General features: G+C 42.2%; 1 protein-coding gene across 9 annotated transcripts in view; it reads left to right on the top strand.

Moving 5' to 3' along the window:
* The window catches only part of cep131 (centrosomal protein 131), a 103,139-nt gene that overhangs the window by 14,184 nt on the left and 63,332 nt on the right, over positions 1-25,623 (top strand). For 5 of the 9 annotated variants that reach the window (XM_078571190.1, XM_078571189.1, XM_078571191.1 and 2 more), the window contains 8 exons: positions 2,984-3,111; positions 6,813-6,926; positions 10,304-10,459; positions 18,814-18,900; positions 20,515-20,632; positions 21,800-21,916; positions 23,839-24,007; positions 25,025-25,101. In XM_078571190.1, coding sequence (XP_078427316.1) covers positions 2,984-3,111; positions 6,813-6,926; positions 10,304-10,459; positions 18,814-18,900; positions 20,515-20,632; positions 21,800-21,916; positions 23,839-24,007; positions 25,025-25,101 — 966 coding nt within the window. The remainder of the gene's footprint in view (positions 1-2,983; positions 3,112-6,812; positions 6,927-10,303; positions 10,460-18,813; positions 18,901-20,514; positions 20,633-21,799; positions 21,917-23,838; positions 24,008-25,024; positions 25,102-25,623) is intronic. The other 4 variants (XM_078571193.1, XM_078571192.1, XM_078571194.1 and 1 more) reach the window with 2 other exon arrangements.

The following is a 25,623-nucleotide window of genomic DNA, read 5'->3' as shown; positions in this document are numbered from 1 at the left end:
ACTAATTATCTCTCCAACCTGTCCTGATGTCTGAGCTTTGCATCATCGTCCATTACCTTCAGAAATGTTAAGATTTCAATGGTACCATCTCAAAAATCACCTCTCTTTCAAATTGGATCAGCTTGACTATCTTAACTAAATAATTTGGACTTAAAGTACCTCTTCTGGCCTTTTAACTTGACATTTTTAAGTGCTAAAGTATTGCAGAGTATACCAGGTAGCACTTGCTTATTTACTTGTTGGTCATAGTCAGTACTTTTCATGAGTTTCTCAGTCCAAGTAAAGAAGAGAAATTGGGTGTACGCAATGTGACTGGGAGCAGAGATTTGTCTTATGTGCTTTGCGCTTGTACACCGTTAGAAACCTATTCCCCTGTTTGGGACTGTGGGCAGGGGGGATCATCCTAGATGTGGGTGAGTTTTTTTTCCCCTGCTCCTGAAGGAAATGTATCAAATTCACCCAGCGCCGTTCCAGTCCATTTGTTTCGGCTGTTGCTGTCCTCCGCTAAGCTGCTGTGGTGCTCTGCTTCACTTTTCCAGTACCGTTAATCTGAATGAAAACTTTCCCTCCTGACTTCATTCCAAGCTCCCATGGAAAAATGAGGAGAGAAACAAACTGAGAGGAAATGTATTTGTGAATGCCAATTGACATGAATATGAGTGTCTCAGTCGATAGCAGCTTTGTCATTATCGACTCTTATTGTGGCGTGGCGTGTGGCATCGGGTGCAGGGAGAAGATCTCGTGTTATACATGATATATATGGGAAATATGAAATACTAGATCTTCCCTCCCCAGAGCACGACACAAAATTGTGCCAATAATGGGTTGATTTAGTCACATAATTAGAGCATCCAAAAATAGTGAAATTTATATCTAATTTTTTTAGCCGTTGGTATGAGGTATCAAGTGCACGGTTTTTGGCTAATTCTGTGTTGCCGTGTGCAGTTACTTCTTTAGCTGACACTGACCATATTTTAGGAAGAAAAATTATCCATAAAAGAATTTCATTCCACCATAGAAAAATTCACTGAGATGCACCAAATGTGGAAGTTCTCCATTTGATCGTGTATATATTTTGGGATGATTCCATTTTGTTTTTGAAGTAGACTCATAGACTCATAGGTGTATAAAGCACAGAAGGAGGCCATTCGGCCAATCGTGTCCATGCCGGTCAACGAAGATCTGACAACACTAATCCCATTTTCTAGCGCATGGCCCATAGCCCTGGAAGCTATGGTAATGCAAGTGAATATCTAAATACTTCTTAAGTGTTACGAGAGTTTCTGACTCAACCACCCTTTCAAGCAGTGAGTTCCAGGCTCCCACCGCCCTCTGGGTGAAAAAAGTTCTCCTCAACTCCCCTCTTAGCCTTCTACCTCTTACTTTAAATCTATGCCCCCTGGTTATTAACCCCTCTACGAATGGAAAAAGTGGCCTCCTATGCACCCTACCTATGCCCCTCATAAACTTATACGCCTCTATCAAGCCCCCTCTCAACCTTCGCTGATTAAAACATGAAATAACAGTAAATTATTTTCAAATACCTGTAATTATGAGCCTCGCCATCTTTGTACAATATTAAAGTACACCAGGTAGAATAGAGTTGGACTCCCAGAGGAAAGTTTTATTGGAACTTGACTATAGTAGTTGTCCTTTACAATGCTGTATGTAACCTAACCTTCCAGTAGTTACAGCATGAAAAATATTCTATTATACTGCTGTGCTGAATGGTCATGTGTTCATTGTTTACGATGGGACGTTGAGGTGGCTGTCCCATTAAATTGTTTTCCAGTGTGTTTCAGGTTGCCTTTGAGTTGTTCTTTACCAGCCTATTTGCTTGAGTGTCATGCTACAATTTAATCATGCTCCCTTGAGTTTATAAGGAACATTGGAATTGTGATGAACAGATAAAGACACTTTGGAACCTTTATCATGTTCCATGCAATTGTGATAACCTTGTGCAATGTTGATACTCTCCATGGTACCCAAAACCATGCGATCTCCTTGGAGAGGTGAAAAAAACAATCAAGATATCCAGGCCGATTTGTTGGGGGAGATGTTCCTGGAAGTTCCTCTCTGATCCATCAAGATGATGGAAACTAGTCCAGGAGATCACTTTGGTCTCAAATCCCTGAAGTACCTTTTGTAAGAAGTGATGTCTACCCTAACCGGAAATAGGTACTTCTCTACTTGAAGGAGTTGAGCAAATCAGCATCCACTGCATGATCTGATAGCCAGTTCCTGTGAATCACTATTCTCTGGGAAAAGAACCGCCTCCTGATATCTAACCTAGATCTGGCCTTAGACAACTTAAGATTCTGATATTGAAGTTCTGAACAGGAGCCACCTTGGACTTGAAACATTAACCGTGTTTCTCTCTCTGCAGATGCTGTCAGGCCTGCTGAGTTTTTTCAGCACTTTCTGTTTTTATTTCAGATTTCCAGCACCCGGAATCTTTTGCTTTAATTAAAACTCTGATCCCTCGTCCTCCCTAATCTATTTAATTGTGACAAACCCTCAACTGGAACATAATCTGTTCCTTTCATCATCTTGTACACCTCAATTATATCACCCCTAAGCCTAGGCTTCTTTAAGATGCAGGATTCCAACTCTCTTGGCCCATCTTAAATCCTATGCGGATGTATTTCCTCGATCTGATGCGTGAGAACTGCTTGAGCACATTATAATGAAAAGATAAAGCTATCTTCCAAGATATCTGAAGACAAAGCTACCTCTTGTATAGATCATTCCATTGTACACTTATCTTAAGCACTTGATGACAAACAATTTGATGAGAGCCAGGCAGATAGGGTGACTATCACCTTGTGCTCCTGACCATACAATATAATATTAGAAGAGGCAGGTTTTTCAGTTTCAAATGCGAGCAATTAATTTCAGAACCACTGGATGAAATGTTAATATATATATCTGTAGAATAACATGCTGTTTCTCCACCCACTCTTTGTTTCTTTCCCAATGGCAGGATGAAGAGCCCAGAGCTTTTCCAGTTCCTATCAGTGGTCGCAGTACCAGTACTATAGATGGGCCAGTCTTGACTAAAAAGAGGGAGGCAACTGTGCCACTAGCAGCCAACTTTACAGCCAACAATCGGTTAGTAGGTCCATAGAAAACCATAATAAGAATGTAAAGGGGAAAAAAATTGTTTGGTTCCTACATATTGCAAGTACCTTTTAAGCTTTGTGCAATGTGGAAATGTTTGTTTTAACAGCATAAAGGCAAGTATTGTTTTTATATTGGTAAATAGCGAGACTGCCCCTCTAAACATTCTTCCATTTGCTCCCAATACTAACAGTATTCATTTTGGGTGACTGCCACACTTTCGGAAGGATGTGAGGATCCTTGAGAGGATGCAGAGGAGGAGATTTACCAGAAGGATTCCAGGGATGAGGCATTTTAGCTGCAAAGGTTATATTGGAGAAACTAGGGCTGTTCTTCTTGGAGCGAAGGGGTTTGAGGAGAGCTTTGATTGAGTTGTGCAGATTATGACAAGCTTAGAGAAGGTAGACAAAGAAAAACTGTTCCCATTAGCTGTTGCTACAAGGACTAGGAGGCACAGATTTGAGGTTTTAGGGCAAGAGATGCAGGGGATATGTGAGGAAGATCTTTTTTTATGCAACAAGTGGTAATTCCCTACAACTTGCTCCCTATGAGGGTGGCGGAAACAAAGACTATGAATGGATTCAAAAAGAAATTGGATGGGCACTTGCAGCACTACAGGGCTAGAGTGGGGGAATATTTTGTTTGCTCTACCAAGAGCCAGCATAGACTTGATGGGCTGAATGACCACCTCCTGTGCCGTAATGACTCTATGACAGGAACAATGCATCTTACTGTGGTGGCTATTAAGTGTGTTTATTCTCTTTTCAATGAGAAAACTGTGCCAACATGAGTTGGTTCCATGATTTAATCATTTTTGATTAATAAATTAAATGTTGTGCTGAAAAGTGTGAAATAACTTCGAGATTTGAAGTAGTATAATTTATCACAGAGGGCCAATTTTTATTATCATTTTTATTACATTAAGCAATTGATTCTTGTCTTATTGATTTCTTTTATGGTAGCCAGACTGACCAGCTTGATGGTGAAGCTCTTGCATTTATCGCCATGTCTGGGAGGTGAAATCTGGCTGCCAACTGCAGTCCTGTCAGCCTGCTCACATAGAAACTGGTGATCGTGACATGAGTTCTACTCCACTGTTATTTTAAAAAACAAAAGAAAGTTGTAGAATTGTGATATTATAGATCCTGCCACAAACAGAGCCCAATACTGCATTGTTTTCCTGGAGCTCAGTAGCTCCAGATTGGCCCTCAGAGTCAGTGTGCTGAATTAAAGCCAATTCGCATTCCCGCTGTTAATCACTATCCAGTCACCCCTGCTGCAAAGTGCCCCTCGGTGCCAGTTAAGAAGAGGATTGAGCGGAGCACAACGAATAAGTATGGGCAGGACGGGCATGAGAAAGTGGGGCGACCACATGTGTGGAGGACGAACACCAGTGTAGACAGTTTGTGAAGAATGGCTGCTTCCATATTGTAATTTCTATGTAAAGCTGATCTTGGATGATAATTTCATCACCTGAAAGGGTGGTACAATGTTTGTAATTATCTACCAGGTGAAATAAGGGAAGCTAAGACTGAGAGTTCAGAGTGGAATTGGGTGCTTAACTAGGTGAGCTAAAATAGCTTCAGAGGCCTAACGATTCTTCTGTGGTTTCTTGCTTTATTTTGATGACCTGTACCAGGTGACAGTGCTCCCACAAGTTTACCAATCAGGTGGTTCCCAATGTCATGAATAATTTTTGGTCAGTGTCAGAAATGCAAGGAATCAATAAATCATCTCACATGGTCTAGCTTATTTATCATAAATTGGATGAGAAAGTGAAATAAACATAGATGATTTAAGTATTAACTTGAATCATTAGTAGAGACGGTGGCGTCGTGGTATTGTCACCAGGGTAATGCTCTGAGGACCTAGGTTCGAATCCCATCATGGCAGATGGTGAAATTTGAATTAAATTTTAAAAAAAAATCTGGAATTACAAGTCTAATGATAAATCATTGTTGTAAAAGCCCATCTAGTTCACTAATGTCCTTTAGGGAAGGAAATCTGCTGTCCTTCCCTGGTTTGGTCTACATGTGACTCCAGACCCCACAGCAATGTGGTTGACTCTTAAATGCCCTCTGTTCTTTAGTTCTCAAGGGCATCTAGGGTTGGGCAATAAATGCTGGCAGAGCCAGCGACGCCCCGATCCCATGAATGAATAAAAAAAAAAATCCAGCACAGAAGGATACCATTTGGTCCAATGTCTGTGTGGCTCTGTCCAATTAGTCTCACTCACTTTGCTCTTTCCCATAGCCCTGCAAATTTCACCAAGTATATATCCAGTTCCCTATTGAAATTCTATTATGCTATTATGCCTCCAGCACCTTTTCAGACAGTGCCGATTGTAATAACTTGCTGCAGGGGGGAAAAAAAATCTTCTAATTTCCTCCAGGAGTTATTGCCAATTATCTTAAACTCTGCCTACTGCTTACCGATCATCCTACCAGCAGGAACAGTTTCTCCCCACCTACTCCATCAAAACCTCTCATTATTATCAACCTTCTCTGCTCCAAGGGGAACAATCTCAGCTTCTCTAGTCTTCCCACATAACAGAAGCCTATGTGTTTAATTACATAAATTCCCCATACCTGTGCAGTTTGTGGAATGGCTATTCATATCACTGTGACTCACTATGTGCATTTAATACAGGCTGTAACAATGCAAAAAATATTTCATGGAATTGAAATACCCCCATATTCCTGTGAATCAATAAATTAAAAAAAGACCAATGTGGTTATAAATAGATTTTTATGAAGCACATTGAAGTGCTATCTATTTATATTTGATTAAAGCAATTCTTCCTTATCTTGCTGTAAGTTAAAGTCCTATTGCAATAATTTGAGTCTGATGTAGAGCCAGAAAGTCAGAGCCGTAAGGCATTGGGTTGTATCTGCCAAACATTATAGTTTGCAATAGTAGCATTAAACATTGTGCACTTGAAGTGGGTTTTTTTCTGGTGCTTTAGATTGTTGTGGTTCACGATGGTTGTAGTAGGATGGACAGATCATTGACAACTTTATAATGATGTGTTCATAATTTTCCCTTATTCTTGATTCTTTTTCTGCCCCATCCCGAAGTCCATGCCATCTTCTAAGTGCCTGGAACAGTGCAGCCTCTGGAAAACCCTTCCTTGACCAAGAGTGTGTTTAAACAGCTCTATTTTTAGTTAAAGAAAAACTTAAAATTCTTACTCCGATGTCTATTTTCTCTTTTTAAAAAAAAAAATTAATGTTGCTATGAGTGCATTAACATTACATATTGTTTCCTACATATTCCGAAGAAAATACATTTTTTGCCTTCCCTCCCTCCAGCCAAGCTCAGGATATCCTTTCAGTAAATATAGTGTTTGTGGGACCAATGTATATTGTTCCTGAATGTACAGATGGAACAGACCAATGGCAACTGGATTTTAATTACACTCTGCATTCTTCCTTGTGTTGATATGTAACAGTAATATAGTGTACCCCCCCCCACCCCAACCGATTGAATTTCTTGAGCTGCAACCCTGGCCACACCCTCCCCCACCTCCCATCGTGAGAATTGTTGAGAGCGGGCAGAATTGATTTAACCAAGTCGAGAGAGTGTAGACATGGCCAGGATGGGGTTTGTCAGCTCTTACCCTAATAATGTGACTTCATTGCAGGTTATCTTTCCTTCGTGGATGAATGTTTTTTGTCATGCTTTTCTTTCAGGAGCAACAAGGGAACAGTTGGGAATTCTGTCACAACAATGCTGCACAATAACTACTCAACTGTCGATAAACCTTTGACTCCAAAAAGCTCCAACCAGAAAGCAACATCTCTTAAGTAAGTTTAAGATTCTTGTTGGTAGCCAAAGTGATTCAAACGTCAACTTAAAATCCCACTCTATTCACTTATTTAGCAAACGATGTTTGAAACCATACACTGTATTGATGTACACAGCAGAGAATTTCACATTTCATTCTATAGTTACTCTTTGGAGCTCAGTTTCGTGCAGTGGGTTTTCTCAACAGGAAGGATACAGCTTTAGGGTTTGGTGGGCCAATGGTATTGTACCAATCCCCTTTAGAATAGTGGCAACAAGGAATCTCCAAAAGAATTGAATATCAATTTCAAGACAGATACCATGTTGATGTAGATGTAGACCCAACTTTGAGGGGGAAAATAATATCAACTTGCATATGGACTGCATACCCAAATTAAAGTTTATTTTTATTGCAGCCTGAAACAGAGAACCCAGAAGACCTATCTTGTATAAAAAATTTTAAAATTTGGTTTGTTATTGGAGCTTGTAATGAAGGCGATATGCTATCTATCCAGCATGGCCACTGGTGATATATAAAGAGCCTACCATGTATTTCATCTGTCACCTCTAGGTGACAGATGAAATACATGGTAGGCTCTTTATATAAGCTCGCTAAGTTACATTGGGCCCCGGTCTGGCAACACCTTGATTTTTAACATTCTCGTCCTTGTTTGGAAATCCTTCATGGCCTCACCCATCCCTGTCTCTGTAACCTCCTGCAGCCCTCCACGATCTCCCTGCTTCACCAATTCTGTGCCCTTTGCTCTTCCCTGATTTTCTTCAGCTGCATATGCCCTAATCTCAGGAATTCCCTCCCTAAACCTTTCTATCTTCTTACCTTCCAATCCTTCTTTAAGACAGTCTTTAAAATGTCCCTCTTTTGTCAAGGTTTTGGTCACCTCTCCCAATTTCTGCTTCTGTGGCTTGATGTTAACTTTTGTGTGATAATTACTCCTGTGAAGTGCTTTGGGATATCGTACTACGTTAAAGTGGTTATATAAATGCAAGTTGTTTGTTGTGTAGTATGTACATAAGGAAATAAGATGGCTGATCTGACCGATATGGCCTTTACTCCACTTTCCTGCCTGCCGCCCCCCCCCCCCCCCCCACCCCATAACCCTTGACTCCCTCACCAATCAACAATCTAAGTTTCTTTTCCCCTTGGTGGAGGGATCAGTAACCAGGGGGCATAGATTTAAGGTAAGGGGCAGGAGGTTTATAGGGGATGTGAGGAAGAATTGTTTCACCCAGAGGGTGGTGGAAATCTGGAACTCATTGCCTGAAAGGATAGTGGAGGCAGAAACCCTCATAACATTTAAGAAGTATTTGGATGTGCACTTGCGATGCCATGGTATACAAGGCTATGGGCCTAGTGCTGGAAAATGGGATTAGAATAATTAGATACTTGTTTGACCGGCGCAGACTCGATGGGCAGAAGAGCCTTTTTCTGTGCTGTAGACCTCTATGACTCTATGACTCTTTCTGTTACTTCTATTTGATATCCCACGATCTATCTCCTGCTCTTTTTTTATTTGTTGCTTTTAACTAGCCACATGTCCTCCCCTTTACTTGTTCAAATGCAAGATTATATTTTTCTCTGCTTACTCATTAGTCAGTGGCTGGAAAATCTAGACTTGGAGTCTTGGGCTGGGGCAGGAGTTCTACTGACTCTCGGTGGAAAGTGTACCAGGATGTCAGGATTGTGCTTAATGATGTCATCCATGTTCATCGTGTCATTGTGCACATGAAAAATGGTCACTTGGGCATGGTACTGGGGAGCTCTACTGGTTAACAGTACTGGTTACTGGTAACAGTGCTGGTTAACATTCTTAAGTGGGTGGAGTTGCAGAGTGAGTGCAAGATCACAAACATCGGTATTTAGTTTGCGTGTACGGGTTTTGCACAAACAATGTCATGCAGCTTTGATGAATTTGCCCACCAGTATATGTTGGGCATCTTGTACATCTGCCACGTGAATTCAGTTGCTGAATCCAGGAAATGGCACCATACCTTGTCATAAGTATTGGATGGAAGGGAAATTTTGAGAGATTATCTCACCAAAAATATGCCTAGTCACCTGTTGACAAAAAAACATTGGCAATTATGGAACAGTCCATGCCCCATATGAGAGCCAGGAACATGGCTGGCCCTGTGGAACCTCTGCCGGTGAATAAACATTTAGAGCTCAGCACATTTTTCTTTGTAAACAGCAGGTTCTATACCAATTACTTTCTGAGCAGTTTCCTTGCTGTAGGTTTCCTTAAGCACGTTCTGCATTAATTCTTTGTGCTATTAACTTAAAAGCATGTTACCTAGCTTCCTCTGATAGCTTGGTAGTTAATGAACTATGTAATGCCGACTCACATATATCAGAAAAGCACCATTTTAAAAAAAATACAGTTAATTTTTTTCTTGGGATAGATTGGTGCTGACAAGGTTGTGTTTATTATTGATCCATAGCTACCCTAATTAAACAGTTGGTGAGCCTTCAGTTTTGAACTTTCTTCAAAAGCAATTTGAACTGCTTTACTGAGTAGGCCACTTCACAGGACTATGTAAGCTGATAATTACTACATAATTGAGCCTATGTAACATGAATTTTCTCTGTCAGTTCACTTGTATGTTTTGGCTGCCATGTTGGATTCAAGTCCACCACTTCCATTTCATTTTCTCCCCCCCACCTTTTTGCTTCTTTTCTCTCTATCCCTCCTAGCCCCCTCTCTTCTTCATCTTGGCTTGTTTCATTCCTTTCCTTCTGGGTTCCCTGCCCTCCCAAATCCCTTCAGCACCCCTTGAACTTCCTGCTCTTCTACTGCCATCCCAGGCATGATTCTTTCTTGGATAAGCCTACAGATTTCCCCTGTGCCCTTCTCAGCATCCTCCAAAGGGCCCATTTAAGTGCTCACCACTGCCTCCTTATGAGCAGCAGCCCCAATGTGTCATCCCACTCTCTTACTGCCCATTGTGTCCACTGAGGGCTAATCTTGTCCATCTATCTTGTGGCTTCCTTACTCATCTCAGTGCTGACCCTGTGGACTCTGCCAGTGGATCAGCTATCACCACACCTCTCCGTCTCCCTCCAGAATGCCTGTTCATTTGAATACAAAACCCTTGCCTGTTTATTGAACAGCAACATCATGGCATCAGTGCATTAAGTTGGAACTTGGCGCATGCCCTTTATGGGAAAGAACTGTCAAAATTCATTGTTCGTGCTCATTTGACGAGAAAGGCCATTTGAGTGAAGCATTGGCAGGGGTGGTTACCGGTGCCTATAGGCTAGTACCGCAGCATGAGCTACTCTTAATGCTTTCTCACAAATTAAGATTTGAAATGGTCATCTGTTTTGTGTACACAGATTCTAAAGGAGATATGTCTGAGTGTTTGTATTTTTCGACAGCAACATGATTAAGGTGCCAACTAATGATGAGAATAGCTTGGACCAGAATTCCTTTAAGAAGTCACAAAAAAATCTATCCAGTAATAACGTTGTAACAAGAAACAACACAAGCATGTTGAAGAAGAAGAAGGAGGTGACTGAGGAGGAAGCGGAAAGGTCAGTTTTAACATTTGCTCATTGTGTTTAAGAAGCCGTTGTGATTTATGATGCATAAAACCACCTCAGAATCTACGTTGTAATTCCTAGCTACATTACAGCTGGGGTGTTGAATCTTTGCCCGTGGAGACCATGAAATTTCACCCTCAAATTCCATTTACGCTTGCCTTTCTAAATGTGATTTATCCTGCTTGAATTTTGTTAGCCTGCAGGATCATTGGTAAATAAATCCTAGTTCAGAACGCCAAAGTCTGTTAATATTGATTACTTGAAATACATAGAGACTCATGAGAGCAGATATTGAAACTATGTGACTAATGGGAAAAAAAGCTGAATACACCTGACTTGCAGGATCCAATTCTGGCTTCTTGCATATCCCTGGTTTTTATCGTTCCACTAGTGGCGGCCATCCTTTCAGCTTTCTTAAGCTCCAGGATTCCCTCTCGAAACCTCTCCACCCCTCTCTGCCTTTCTCTCTTCCTTAAAACCTATCCCTTTGGCCAAGCGCATCTCTTTATGTGGCTTGGGTCGCATTTTGTCTGATAATGCTCTTGTGAAGTGGCTTTAGACGCTTTTACTATGTTAAAGGCGATTATATGGTTGCAAGTTTTTGTTATATGTCACTGTTCTTTTAAGTAAACTCTCTTTGTTAGGATTGTACCAGTTGCTTGATTCACTTGAGACTGAATCCAAAAATTGTAGACAAGGGGACACAGGAAATGACGTTCTTCATACTGTCAGGTTTAAGGCACTTAAAAGTTTTTGCAACAGATTACAGACCTCTGTGTTCCACCCACAAATTCTTAAAAATCACAGAGCTAAGCCAAGCCTACAGGCCTAGGGGGCCTAGGCTATGCAGCAAACAAAGAAAGATAACCTTTCAGCTTGGAAGCTGGAATGTGAGGACACCGTGCCCCTGGCGTAAGCAACGACCCACACTCCGCAACAAGTATACATAAGACGGCCCTGATTGGCCGTGAGCTACACAAGCTTGGTGTCAGCATTGCTGCTCTACAGGAAATCAGGTTAACCGATACTGTCTCTATTCAAGAGGCTAATTACATCTGCTGCTGCTATGGAAAAGAATGCTCAAGACCACTGTGAGTATGGTGTAGGTTTTTCAGCGTGTACACGGTTGACATAGTCAATTGAGTCGCCAGTAGCAACCTCAAAGTGCTTCATCTCCATGCGGCTATCATCTGACTGAGGCGGAGTCAACATTATATGTGCTGACACAGCAACTCTGTATGCCAGCATCCCAGACAAAGGACATTTCTACCTCTCCCTAGGTGACGTTCTGAGGACCATTTCAAATGGGGAGAGGCTATTCATCCTGGGTGACTTCAGCACACGAATTGGGGCAGACAGTGATTCATGGTCAACATGCTTTGGTTGACACACGGTGGGCAAGAACAATAACAGACAGCACCTTCTTGAGCTTTTAACCTGAATGAACACTGCATCACCAATACCTCATTCAGGACAGCCTTTGCCACAAGGTTTCATGGTGAGATGCAAGGTCTGGACATTGGCACCATGAGAAGGCACAACCTGCCCAGTGTTCTGCACACCTGCACATACCACAGTACAGAATGCGACGCTGACCACAGCAGAGTGAAGGTGCAGCACAGAAAGTTCCACAGTTCCAAATGCGACAGGCCACCACACATCAACATCCCTTGCACAAGTTATGATGCCAAATATCAGCACTTCGCACAGTCGCAAGAACGATTGCTACCCACCAAAGGCTTACCAGGCGGCACTGGTATCGATGAATCATGGACGTGACTAAGTTCAATCATCTGTGAAGCAGCAGAAGCTTCATTTGGCAAAGGCAGATCCCACAATTGGGACCCGTTTGAGACCTACTCAGCTGAGATGATGTCTGTCATTGATGCTAAAAACAAAGCCTACATGATGCACAATGTAAACCCAATGGCTAAAACACTGCACGACCTGAATGTAGCCAAGACAGCCGTGCAAAAGACAGGGAGATACTGTGCAAACAAGCATTGATCAACTTATGTCAAGAGACCCAAACTGCCTGTGACAATGGAAATCTACGAAATGTGTATGAAGGGATCAAGAGGGGGCTTGTTCCTGCCATCACCAAAGTTGCCCTCCTGAAGCCAGCATATGGTGAAGTACTCACCAACAGAAGTAAATGGATGTCCCGCTGGGCTGAACACTACTGTGAGCTGTACTCCTGTCAGATGGACATCTCCCAGTCCGCACTTGGTCCTGTTCCGTAGCTTCCTGTCATGGATGAGTTAGGTGAAAACCCTCTTCACTTGAGCCCAAGAAGCCCATAAACAGCTTAGCAAACAAAGACCCCTGGCAGGGATGGAATCCCAGCTAAACTACTCAAGCACAGAAGGTCCCAGCTACTGCCACATCTTTATGACCTCCTCCTTCTCTGCTGACAAGTAGGCTCCATTCCAGAGGAGATGGATGATGCAAAAATCATCATACTCCACAAAGACGACAAAGGAGACTGTAACGACTATGGGGGCATTTCACTCCTTAGTGTCACAGGAAGGCCTTTGCTAGGGTCATACTTAAAAGGCTCCATCTACTTACAGACCAAATGTACCTGGATGCACAGTGCAGTTTCCGTGTCAGCGGATCTGCTGTGGACATGATCTTCCCCATACGCTGCAAGAGCAATGGAGGGAACAGGTTATATCCCCTTTCCTTACTTTCATAGATCACACTAAGGCATTTGACACCATCAGTAGAGCAGGACCCTACAAGGTTTGAAGGAAAATTGGTTGTCCACCAAAGTTCCTTGGTCTCATTCACTCCTTCCATGACAACATGCACAGCACTGTACAATTTTTGATAGCTTCACTTCCATCAGCTCCAGAGTGAATCGAGTGAAACAGGGCTGTGTCCTAGCCCCCACTCTGTTTGGTATCTTCATTTCCATGCTCCTGACCTTTGTCATCCCAGTAGATATAGAAAGAGTCAACCTACATGCTAGATCAGACGGTAAGCTCTACAATTTATCAAGACTGAAAGTGAAGACAAGAACACAGCGTGTCCTGATCAGAGAACTCCTCTGTGCTGATAATGCTGCACTAGTCATCAGACTGAAACTCAGTTACAAAGACTCATGGACTCTCTCTCCCATGCCTATAACTTGTTTTCCCAGACTATAAGTGTCAAGAAATCTATGGTTATGGGACAGGGTGTTGCATCTCCACCCCTGGTAACACTAAATAACAACGCACTGGAAGTGGTTAGCAAACTCTGCTACCTCGGGTCCATGGTAACAGACCATCTGTCCCTTGATGCGGGACTTGAAACACACACGGGGAAAGCAGCTGCCACCTTTGGACGACTCGTGAAACGCCCATGGAATAACGCCAAGCTGACCCTTAGGACCAAGCTGATGGTGTTTGAGGCCTGTGTTCTCAGCACCTTGTATGGCTGTGGGACATGGGCGACGTACAGCTATCAAGAAAAGAAGCTCAACAATTTCCATCTTCACTGTCTACGGCATGTTATGGGTATATCCTGGCAGGACCGTGGCAGCCCTATCAAAGGCAGAGCTCCCAAGTTTGTTAGCGCTCGTCAAACAGAGGTGGCTTCGTTAGCTCGGGCACGTCAGCAGGATGGAAGACAGCCGCGGGCTCGAGGACTTTCTAGTATCGTGAGGTAGCTGGAGCCAGGTGAACAGTCAGAGCCCAAAGCTCCACTTCAAGGATGCTCACAAGCCTAAAAAACATCAGGTATTGGACCTGGGAGTCGATGGCTAACAACTGAGGAGGCTGGTGACACCATCTCCTGTGGGTTGGCGTGCACCACCGTGATGACCGGTGGCTACAGCGGCTTGGCAACAATGCCGAGAACAACAATCCACAATGCCAGCCGGGAGCTTCACGTGCACCACTTGTGGCAGAACCTGTCTCTCGAGGATCGGCTGCTTGAACCAACAGCAAAGGTGCAGACAGCAAACAGCAAATGAAAGACACACCCCGGGTGAAACGGATTTGTCTGTCCAATATCTTTCATAGGTGGAAGGATGCTCGATCAAGCCTAGGGGTGAGGAGCAGAATTTAGTGATGAGTTTTTTTTTATTCGTGAGCATCACTGGCTAGGCCAGCATTTAATGCCCTAATTACCCTCATTCAGAGGGCATTTTTTTTTTTTTAAAGAGTCAACCACATTGCTGTCGGTCTGGAGTCACATGTAGGCCAGACCAGGTAAGGACAGCAGATTCCCTTCCCTAAAGGGCATTAGTGAACCAGATGGGTTTTTACAACAATCGGCAATGGTTTTGTGGTCATCATCAGACTGTTTTTTTCCAGATTTTTATTGGATTCAAATTTCACCATCTGTCGTGGATGAATACAAACCCAGGTCCAGAGACCTAGAGCCTTACCCTGGGTCTCTGGATTACTGGTCCAGTAATAATACCACTATGCCACTGTTTCCCTGTGGCATGAACTGCGCAGCACTGAAACTGATCACTACTGCAAATCCAAAATATCTTGGTAATAAATCTTAACTTTTCTCTCAGTGAGAAAATGCAGTTTAGAGTGTTGCATGGGGCACTGTCATTTCAATTAATTGCTAATTGATTTCATTTGGTATTTAGTACCATTTCAGCTAATTGATGGAGGTGTCAGCTGTGGCTCAGTTCATAGCACCCTCGCCTTTGAATCAGAGGGTTGTGGGTTCATGTCCCACTCCCGGAAACCAAGAACTGTGATTGTACTCGAAAGAGTTGCAATCTGTGACTGTTGTTAACTCGAAAGAGTTTCAGCTAATTGATGGAGGTGTCAGCTGTGGCTCAGTTCATAGCACCCTCGCCTTTGAATCCGAGGGTTGTGGGTTCATGTCCCACTCCCGGAAAACCAAGAACTGTGATTGTACTCGAAAGAGTTGCAATCTGTGACTGTTGATAACTCGAAAGAGTTTCAGCTAATTGACTTAGCCTTGAGTCATCTTTTCTGTGGACACGGTGCATATATCTGACTAGATTTGTTCTACAGAGAGCTAACTGTGAGAATTCTAGCACACTCCGACACTGTAAAGGGTTTTTGAACTTCTTGTCAATTTTCTGGGAAATAAGCAAATTCAGAATGAACATTTTAACCAAGATGTGAGTGGTTTGAAATAATACCTGATGTTGGGGATGATGTTGAACAAAAGAGGCTGCAATATGTTTAAGTGGTTCAGTGTATCCAGTCGGCTGATACAGCATTCCAGTAATTGGTGCAGTGTTGTATTATCCAAACATTTGTTTAATAGCATTTCGCTCTTAGAGAATTGAATCTTGAGTGCTTCAATCAACTACTTGTTTTCCTCACCTGCCATGACCATGCATCTAAAATGAATAGTTACTTAGCGTCTGGAACAGATGGCTGATTTTAAATTGTATCCTGCTGAAAAAAATTAAGCCAAAATAAGATTTTTTTTTACTTAATACCATAATATATTTTTCTTTGGCTGTTTTTAATGCACAGCTTGAACTGTTTAATCTGGGAAAATTTAATTAAAAATCTTGACATTGCTACAAAATATAGTGATTAACACAAGAGTTGCCTTTTATTTTCTAGTTTATTAGTTTTGTATGTTGTTAGGAAGGATCAGTACAGGCTGATGCACCAGATTACTTGGTGTGAATGGGAATAACTCGTCCTTCAGCTGAAATGTTTGGTTTTGATTTCAATGTGACGTGCAGTTAACATGTAAATAAATTATTCCATGAATTGGACTAAAGTTTTAAAAATTCTTTAAAAAATCATTGCAAGGTAAAATTCAAAATCTCGCATTTAAATTTGTTTCTCCTATTCCTCCCTTAAAAATTAATACAATAGAGCCTCCATTTCCGGAATTGAAGGACTGGCTTTAAGTGTCCATACATCAAGGTTGCAGGTGCACCAAGTTTTCTCCTCCTAACCTAGTCGCACTCTCTTGGTTATCATCAAGTCAATCTTGCTGCTCACCATGGTTACTATGTCTGGCCCAGCTGCACAGTCAAAACTGGTCCAATTTTCCCCATGACGTTGTATATTCTTCCAATATTTCCTGGTGGAAACCTGTTGCTCTTCCAGTCTCTGGATTCCAATCGGCCTACGCAGTGGGTCAACATGAGGCAGAGCCTGAGCACTTAGCACTATTGCCCTCAGTGCCCCTGGGATTGCTGAATTTGGCACACCCATTGATGTGGGAAAGAGTGAGGTGTTGCTCTCTCAATGGCGGATAATATGACAATGGGTGAGTCACCGCATTATTTAAACTAGTCTTCTTGGGGCAGTTTTCACATTCTCGGTACATCAGGCGTAAGAGCCTAAGAGGGAAGAGCTGGCCAGGAGCAGCTGAAAGGAGGCTCAAAAAGGCTTCAATGAAACAAGGTTTTACTTTGATGCATTCAATTAAAATCCATTACCGCTTTATGGAAGAGACAGGATAGATGAGGGCAAATCTTCAATGTTACACGAAAAGTATAATGCTCTGCTGATCAAAACATGTGTTGGTCTGCGCAAGCCCTGTGTACGTCTGGTTATAGAATATCCAAAGCCATCTTCTTAGGGTGAGCTGCAGTCCGGATATCACAGTAGAGGCATGCAGAAGAAATACAATAGAGATACATTGGAATCCTGCAGCATTCACTCAACACCTGGACAGGCAATGATTGGAATAAAATGTAGATAAGTGTGAAGTTATCCGCTTTGGTAGAAAAAACAGAAAGGCAGAGTATTTCTTAAATAGTGAGAGGTTGGGAAGTGTTGATGTCCAAAGGGAGCTGGGTGTCCTTGTCCATGAGTCACTGAAAGTTAGCATGCAGATGCAGCAAGCAATTAGGAAGGCAAATGGTATGTTGGCTTTCATTGCAAGGGGATTTGAGTACAAGAGTAAAGATATTTTGCTTCAATTGTTTAGAGCCTTGGTGAGACTGCACCTGGAGTATTATGTACAGTTTTGGACTCCTTATCTAAGGAAGGATATACTTGCCGTAGAGGGAGTGCAATGGAGGGTCAGTAGGCTAATCCCTGGGATGGTGGCGTTGTCTTATGAGGAGCGTTTGAAGAAATTGGGCCTGGATTCTCTAGAGTTTCAAAGAATGAGAGGTGATCTCATTGAAACTTACTAAATTCTTACAGGGCGTGACAGGGGTAGATGTGGATAGGATGTTTCCCCTGGCTGGTGAGCCTAGAACCAGGGGCACAGTCTCAGGATAAGGGGCAGGCCATTTTAAGACTGCGATGGGAGGAATTTCTTCACTCGGAGGGTGATGAATCTTTGGAATTCTCTACTCCAGAGGGCCATGGAGGCTCGATCATTCAGCATGTTCAAGACAGAAATCGATGGTGGGGAAAAATTGCGTGCAGGTAGATGATTAGCCATGATCTGTTTGAATGGCAAAACAGGCTCGATGGGCCAAATGGCCTCCTCCTGTTCCTATGATGGCGGCATGGTTACTGGGCCGGTTGGAAGGCTTTTGAGGCATTTGCAAGAGCTGGCTGCCAAGTACCATGCGTGGACTACAACTCATCACTCTGCCTCATCTGGGTTTCAGTGTAATATGCGTGCCCCGGATCAGGCCATCTCGACTGAGACTCGTCCATCGATTCCACGGAAGACCCCATCATCATAGAAGTAGTCTTACAGTAAAGCACTCCCCCCCCCGCCATACCTTCCCAGAAGTTAATTTAATTTAATTTTTTTAAAAAGCTTTTCCGTCTTGGGAAACGGTTTGTTTAGTTCAGAGCTGACCCACTGTGGAGACCTAGGATCATCTGGTATTTCTTTGGATTGTTTTAGATATTGACTTTCACTGTGGCTGAACTTTTCTAGTTATACTAGCTGCCAAGCATAAGCTACAATAGTTATCCCTTCATTCTATTGCGCCATTACATGTTTTTACATATTGTTTGTAAAACTTTGCGTCTAAACCATTAGATTTGCTTTGAAATTAGGTTTGAAGCATCTAGATAAAAGCAAAGAACTGCGGATGCTGGAAATCCAAAACAAAAACAAAGACAGAAATACCTGGAAAAACTCGGCAGGTCTGGCAGCATCGGTGGAGAAGATCACAGTTGACGTTTCGAGTCCTCATGACCCTTCAACAGTTCTGTTGAAGGGTCATGAGGACTCGAAACGTCAACTGTGCTCTTCTCCACCGATGCTGCCAGACCTGCTGAGTTTTTCCAGGTATTTCTGTTTTTGTTTTTGTTTTGAAGCATCTATTTTGAGGTTTTCATAAAAAATTGGAAATTACTTACTAATTCTGTGATGACCTCAAAATGCCCATGTTAACAGCACCATATATCCTACCTAAATATCGAAAAAAAAAACTGAGTCAAAAATTGTCTCTAAATATGTTTTTCTACCACCCTTAGAATCCGATACTTAAATCATAATGGTAAAACGGATTTTACTCAACTGCTCCAGAATGATAATCCAGATATCGCTCATCCCGATTTCGGGTATGCATAGATTTTTATGTAGGACTGTGTTGCAAACCAGATTTTGTAGTCCATACACTAGCTGATCTGTATTTTTGGCAGCTCACTGTATAGTAGTGTTTTTACTGCTACCTTGCTGTTTGTCTAGGTTTGATTTCTGCTTAATCTTTGTGCTTGAGTTTACTGCTGTAGAAACCTGAGACAAATCCTAACCTTGGGTGTCTGGTTGGCAAAGTTGGTTATGATGCTGTAATTTCACTGCAGTTATGTTTGAAGTTGTGGAGAATGATGTGATGAAATCTCTTCTGCCTCTTTTTCAATGATGTGCTGTCTCTTTCAGCCATAAGGATCCTCTTAGAAATTAGTTTGGTGAGTCTCAACTCACTTTGTAAAGGTGAGGTATGGGCTCAAACTTATCTTCATCCAATAATAATTGGCATTCACACGTTGATCACAAATACTCCAATCCTTTCAGTGAAGTTAACGGGACTGGGAGGCGAAATAACACGTAGAAGTTGTTTAAGTTATGATTTGATGAAGAGGATTTTTTTCCTCTTAATAATCTAAATAGATATTGGTCAGGTGGTATTTTTCTGTGACTATTTGGCAATAAAACCCCAATAGGAAGCCCGGGGAGTAAAATTTTAACTTTGGCATTTAACAGCTAATATCGGGCTGGAAGCCCATTATACACAACTCCCAATCTTCCTTTCCACTGACCTTTGTGGGCAGAATGTGGAATAGATGGTCCATTCAATATCGCCGGTTAAAATCCGATGAACATCGGCCAATGTTAAAATTACTTCCCAAATCTCTTCATGACACGCTATTGGATCTGTGCAGAAAGGCCTTTTCGGTGGCACTCGCTGCTTGTATTTGTTTTTGATCTCCGAGCGTTGGCTTCTGTCACTGAATGTGCTGTCATTTACAACTCTCAGCGAACAGCACATGGTTTTATGTCCCACCCCATAATGACTGTGCAGGAGCAAGTTACAGGAAATGAAGATTTCCTGAAACTCGTGAACGTTCATTGGAGAAGAAGTGAGAATTCGGGCAAAATCATTGTGTGTAAAATTGCCTCGTTATCCAGAAGTATTTCATCACAACAGCTGAGTTTTTGAGATGTATTTGTTTACCCATATAATGTATAATTTTAATTGCCTACCTTATTCTAGCAAGCCCTGGAAAATAAAGATTCATTACTTAATGCTACCCTGCATACTGTGCTCTGATTTGTAGTGCATTCGCAGTGTACAGAGGCAAACTATTCCACACTATATCTTAAGACAAAGTTCTCGTCTTTCAGCTGAAGAATCGTGAATTAAGTGGGTGCAGCTGCTCCGTTGGTTCGTGCCTAGGGCTGAGTTTTACGGCCCCCATCGCAGCGGTGGCAGGGCTGGGGCTGTAAAATGCGGCGAGCCGTTCAAAAGCCCGCTGGTTTGAGCGCAGCCGGAAAACCCCACTGGCGGGATGAGGGGGTGCTGTCAAATTCTGCCTTAGTTTAAAAAAAAGTATAATGGGAAATTATCGATTTTAGTATTGTTTTAAATGCATGTTTTTGTTCTGTTTCTCTTTGCCTCCTCTCTCTCTCTCTCTCTCTCTCCCCACCCCACCACCGCCCCATCTAAATGATAGATTCATACAACATGTGAACCATGCGGCAATCACCATTCAGCGCTGGTACAGATGTCATTCCCAGAGACGCAGAGCAAGCCAAGCTGCACTCAAGCGACTACTTACTACTAAAAAACAGGTGACAGGATTACCATTTAAAGGAAATATGATTGGATACAATACTGTACTCTGGATATTCACATTTAACTTGCCCAGACTTATTGCTAGGGACGTGTGATTGGAAAAAAAAACCCCCCCGATTAATCTAGTTTTCCCTCTACCACCCTGGTGGTCACATGATGCTATCATAATGGAATATTGACTCATTGTGGTCATCAATCTTTATCAGTCTAGAATTTTTAGACTTTTATCAGTCTACGGCAGGTCCAGGCATGGAAGTGAAGAGAATCTCCAGTCGTGGAAATTTTTGGCCATCATGGGACCAAAGTAATGTGTTCCTCCCAAGCCTGCTACACTTAGCTACGTCATAACTCAAATTCCTCCTACACTCTACCTCAAAATACAATTTTCTGGGGGGGAAAAAAACCCCTATCAGTTTGGATTAATCAATAAGATCTGCTTCCATCTCCGTAGGGAGCCTGTGCCATAGATTGACATCTGCTTACTGAAGTCATGTTGCTGCAGATTAGCTTTAAATTTACCATTCCCCCCCCCCCCCCGCCCCGGCAAACACTGGCTGTACCCTCTGGTTCAGCTGTTCTGGACAGGTTTGTTGTGGTCTACATTTACCTAGTGGTAGTTTCCCATAATTCCCCATAAAAGTTCCTCATTTTCATTCAGCAAAGGTGAGGCTGAAGCTCCAGAGGCAAAGGATTAATGTCAGCGAGATGGCTCAACTTTCATGCAGCGTGAAGCAGCCCGTTACAGAAGTATTTTGGCTGACTTCCGATTGCCTGCTTTAGCTGAGTGAACGATGTATTGGGTGGGGCAGGGGGCTTAAAGAGGACGGAATGGAAAGAAGTGTGGTCACAATGTATATGCAACCCAAAGGTTTAATTCTGTGCTGCACTGAGTTATCCTAAAATATTTAATATGCTGAACTCGTAAAAGCAAATTCTATCCTAAATTTAGCCAAAATCATTAACCTTTACAAAGTGAATTAAAAACAGTGAAGTATTATTTAAGCTGTAAACCATCACTGTTCCTGTGGATAAATATATACTAAAAGTACTGTTGCACAGTAGGGCAGAATTAGATTCACTCATCGCTTGGGCGAGATCCAGTTCAACTTGCCATTTAAATGCTGGGGAAGTGCTAATTTTCCGACGGTGCATTTCTGTGTCAGGAGAAAGAGCAAGAAATGCGAGCTGACAGTGTCCAAGAGCACCAGAGGAAAAAGTGCGAGGAGAGGAGGAAGATTCGAGAAGAGAAAGCTCGACAAGCTAGGAAGGCAGCCATAGAGGTACTGTGCTGTAAAGTGAATTTCTGCATACGGGTTTAGTATGATTTTTTTTTTTGTTTCACACTAACCTTATAAGTGAACATCCTTATTTCATTTGACTTAAGTATTCTTTCAATAGGGTGATTGTGGTTATGTGCAGCAGTCTGATAATGTCAGTATGAATCTCCTTTTCTGTGGGCCTACTCCTGCACTACAGAACTATTAAAAGGTAAAATGCACTATATCGATCTAAAGGTACATGCATCTCATTGCCTTTTGGTAACTTTAGTGGAACTACGATTATTTCTTCCCACAATTCTTTTATTTTAATTTTCTCAATTCCGCTTTGTGCCTTTTAGTTGGGAAACTAATTGAGTGTGTTTTGAATTCCTTAATGGCCCCAAGACCTAATGATTTGTATTGCATATGTTGAGCAGCACCAGCTGATTTTCAATACTACAGAAAGCTGAGACGAGTATAGAAAGTGGAGGGATAAACTTCCTATGATCCAATGGTTTTCCCCCTCAGTGCAGTGCATTATACTATGGCTCCTGGGCTAGTTCCTTCTCATGGTAGTGGTGGTGAGCAGGAAAGCAGCTAATGCAGCCAGGAGTTTTAGAATCATCATAGCTGTTCAGCTGGTTGGATAATGTGCACTTTCCTTCAGCATGGTGGCTTATTGACCAAACTCGCGTTCCATGACAACTCCTGCATAGCGAGAAGACTGTAATGAGGACACGTTTGCCTGCAAAATTGGTACCTCATCTTTTTTTTTTCCACAGTGTAGTTCATGTTATGAACAATAATAGGGCTAAATATGTCAGTGTGACTCAGTATTGATGCTCCTGTCTTTGAATTAGAAGGTTAAGGGTTCAGGTGCCACAATAGGACTTGAGAGCTTAATCTACGCTGACTCTCTATACAGTATTGAGGGTGAACATAAAAACATAATAAATAAGAGCAGGAGTAGGTCATTAATCCCCTCAGGCCTGCTCTGCCATTCAATAAGATCATGGCTTATCTGCTTGTGGTCTTAACTCCACTTTTTTGCCTGCCCCCATAACTTTCAACTCCCTTGGAGGTCAAAAATCTGTCTAACTCAGCCTTGAATATATTCAGTGACCCAGCCTCCACTGCTCTCTGGGGTAGAGAGTTCCAAAGTCTAACGACCCTCTGAGAGAAGGAATTGCTCCTCATCTGCATCTTAAATGGGGGACCCATTATTCTGAAACTGTGGCCTCTAGTTCTAGATTCCCCCACGAAGGTGGTGCATTATCAGAATTGCTGGCTTTCAGGTGAACATAAATGACCCTAAGCCATTATTCAAAGCACAACTGGAAAGTTCTTCTGGCGTCCTGGCTAACATTTAACCTTCAACCAACACCAAAACAAAGATTAACTGGTTATTTAATTCGTTTTTTATTTGTGAGACCTTGCAGAGTCCAATTATACTTGCATAAGAACAAGTGGCTTTATTTCAAAATGTACTTCATCAGCTTCAGGACATCCCAAGGACATGAAAGGAACCCTATTAATACACTTTCTCTTCATTCTAAGTGGGCTCATGAATTGACAGAGAACTTACCAAATACTCGTCTATGTGGTTAGCCTGGTTGAACGTTACCCATGAACAGTGTTTGATGCCTTGCCAGTAGTCTTATGAGTAGCGCACTGAGGCACTGTCTGCAAAATATCCATCTAACATTGTAGGATAAGGCCATGCTCACCACAAAACTCTGCCTCAGGAAATTAAAAATGATCCTCATCCAAATTTCAATAAGTGGTCATATTAGCTGAATATTGTACTGGCGGAGCTGCTCTACTTCCATGACTGAGTGTAGTGTTTTACTGTAAGTTAATTAAGAACCATAATAAGTGATGATACATTCACCCTTTTCAAATAACCATAAATTTTAATGCATGCTACCCTGTGTTTGTTGTAGGAGCTTCAACAGAAACGCGCTGAAAAAGCAGCTGAAGATAAAAGAATCAGTGAGGAAGAAGTTACTGTGCTTCAACAAAGGGGGAAGATTGCAAAAAGGAAGACTATCAAGCCTGTGCCTGTAAATAACACAAGTCCAGTCCACAGTCAAGTCAAACCTAAAAATTCAGGTGTGGGATCGTACTTGTATCACTGTAGATTTAAGAGATTAACAAAGTATGGCTAGAGGCAGCAATACATTGGATTCATTTTCTTGGTGTATTTTCAAGCTTTCCCTCCTTCTCACCCCATTCTGACCTATTGCCCCCGCGATTTCAGTAACATCAAAACCTTTGCAAAGTTGTTCAGTAGATGATAGGCAAAGAGTAGGTATGGGTTATGGGGTGAATTTCTGCAAGGGTTTTCTTGCATTATCTCCATAATTTCAGCAGTAGAGAGGCGGAAACCCTGGAAAACTGGCATAAATGGTGTTTAAGCCGTTTTTCCGGGGCTTTTGTAGCTTTTACCAAGGTCGTGGTGGGCAAGCATTAAAACCATCTCGAAAATTCACCCTCCTGGAAATTTGTGCCATAAGTCTTCTCAATGTTGAATTGTGTCTTGAGAGCACTTGAAACGGTAGAACACTAGGATAAGGTGTCATTTTCTAGAAGTCATAAGTCTGTTTAAAGACTGTATCAACAGAGTGAGTTAAAATATAATGACTTAAGTGCAATTTTTTTGTCCTTAAGTTGCTGAATTATGTCCATTGGCACACAATGTACTTCATTGGCTGTAAAGTGCTTTGGGACATCCTGAGGTCAAGGCAGGAGCTGTAGAAACACTTTTCTTGCTTTACACGATTTATGAAGGCGGAAAGAGTGATTAGGCAGTCTGATCTCATTAGCACATTCCATTAACCCCCTGCAGTGGGACATGGAAGCACAGCCTACATGATTTGCTCTTTAATTTTTTTTTGGTTCCCTCTCCTGTCCCCCTACCTAGATCCTCCTCCCAACATCATAGCTATGATAAGATCCCCCTTCGGTTTAGGGATTTCACCACAGTGTGCATTGGCATTCTGCTCCACCTATATAACAGGCTATCCGAGCCTATATCTGTCCACACTTTGTTTGTTTTTTCCTTTCTTAAAACCTTCAACATTTTATCTTTTCCCTATATTTAAAAAAAAAAATTTGTTCTTATTGAAGCTACAGGTCCAGAAATGCATTCTAACCAGAGAACCGAAAGCCCTCCTGGACCTTGTGTAAAGACAGAAGAACTGCAGGTATGAATGTATCTATTTATTATCTAAGGCCATCCTAATTTATGTCAAGTTTCTATTTCACTTCCGATCAGTTTTGCACTACATTCGGCTCATTGGTTTATCTCTTCTGAAAAACTTTCCATTTTCCCTACTGATGCTGATCAGTAAAGACCAGGACGGTTCCGGGTTTCATTTCTTAGCGGTGCTTAGTTAGCTGGGATGATGGCAGGGAGGCTACGACTTAGGTTCAGTGCCTCACGGTTAATGAGGTTGCTGTTCTGTATGAGTGACCAGGCTAGGGAACAGCTGCAATTTCTTTTCTCCCCTCCCTCCCGGCCTCTCCTTGGATCAAATTGCCTGCCGATACACTCTGTACACATGGAGAATGGCCCAGTTGGATGAGGCACTGGAGGGCACTGATTCCATATCCCTGCAAGGAGTCAGTACCTCAGGAGTGAGGGAAGAAAAACCAGTGAAGAAATAGGTAAATTTTGGAATGAGGTTTTATTTGTGATGTCAAGTGAAACCAGTTTTAGCACAGAG

Source organism: Cetorhinus maximus, chromosome 24 (genome assembly GCF_964194155.1).
Source record: "Cetorhinus maximus chromosome 24, sCetMax3.hap1.1, whole genome shotgun sequence".
Classification (NCBI taxonomy): domain Eukaryota; kingdom Metazoa; phylum Chordata; class Chondrichthyes; order Lamniformes; family Cetorhinidae; genus Cetorhinus; species Cetorhinus maximus.
The sequence above is the reverse complement of the archived record's forward strand: the minus strand, read 5'-3'. Positions and strand labels throughout refer to the sequence as shown.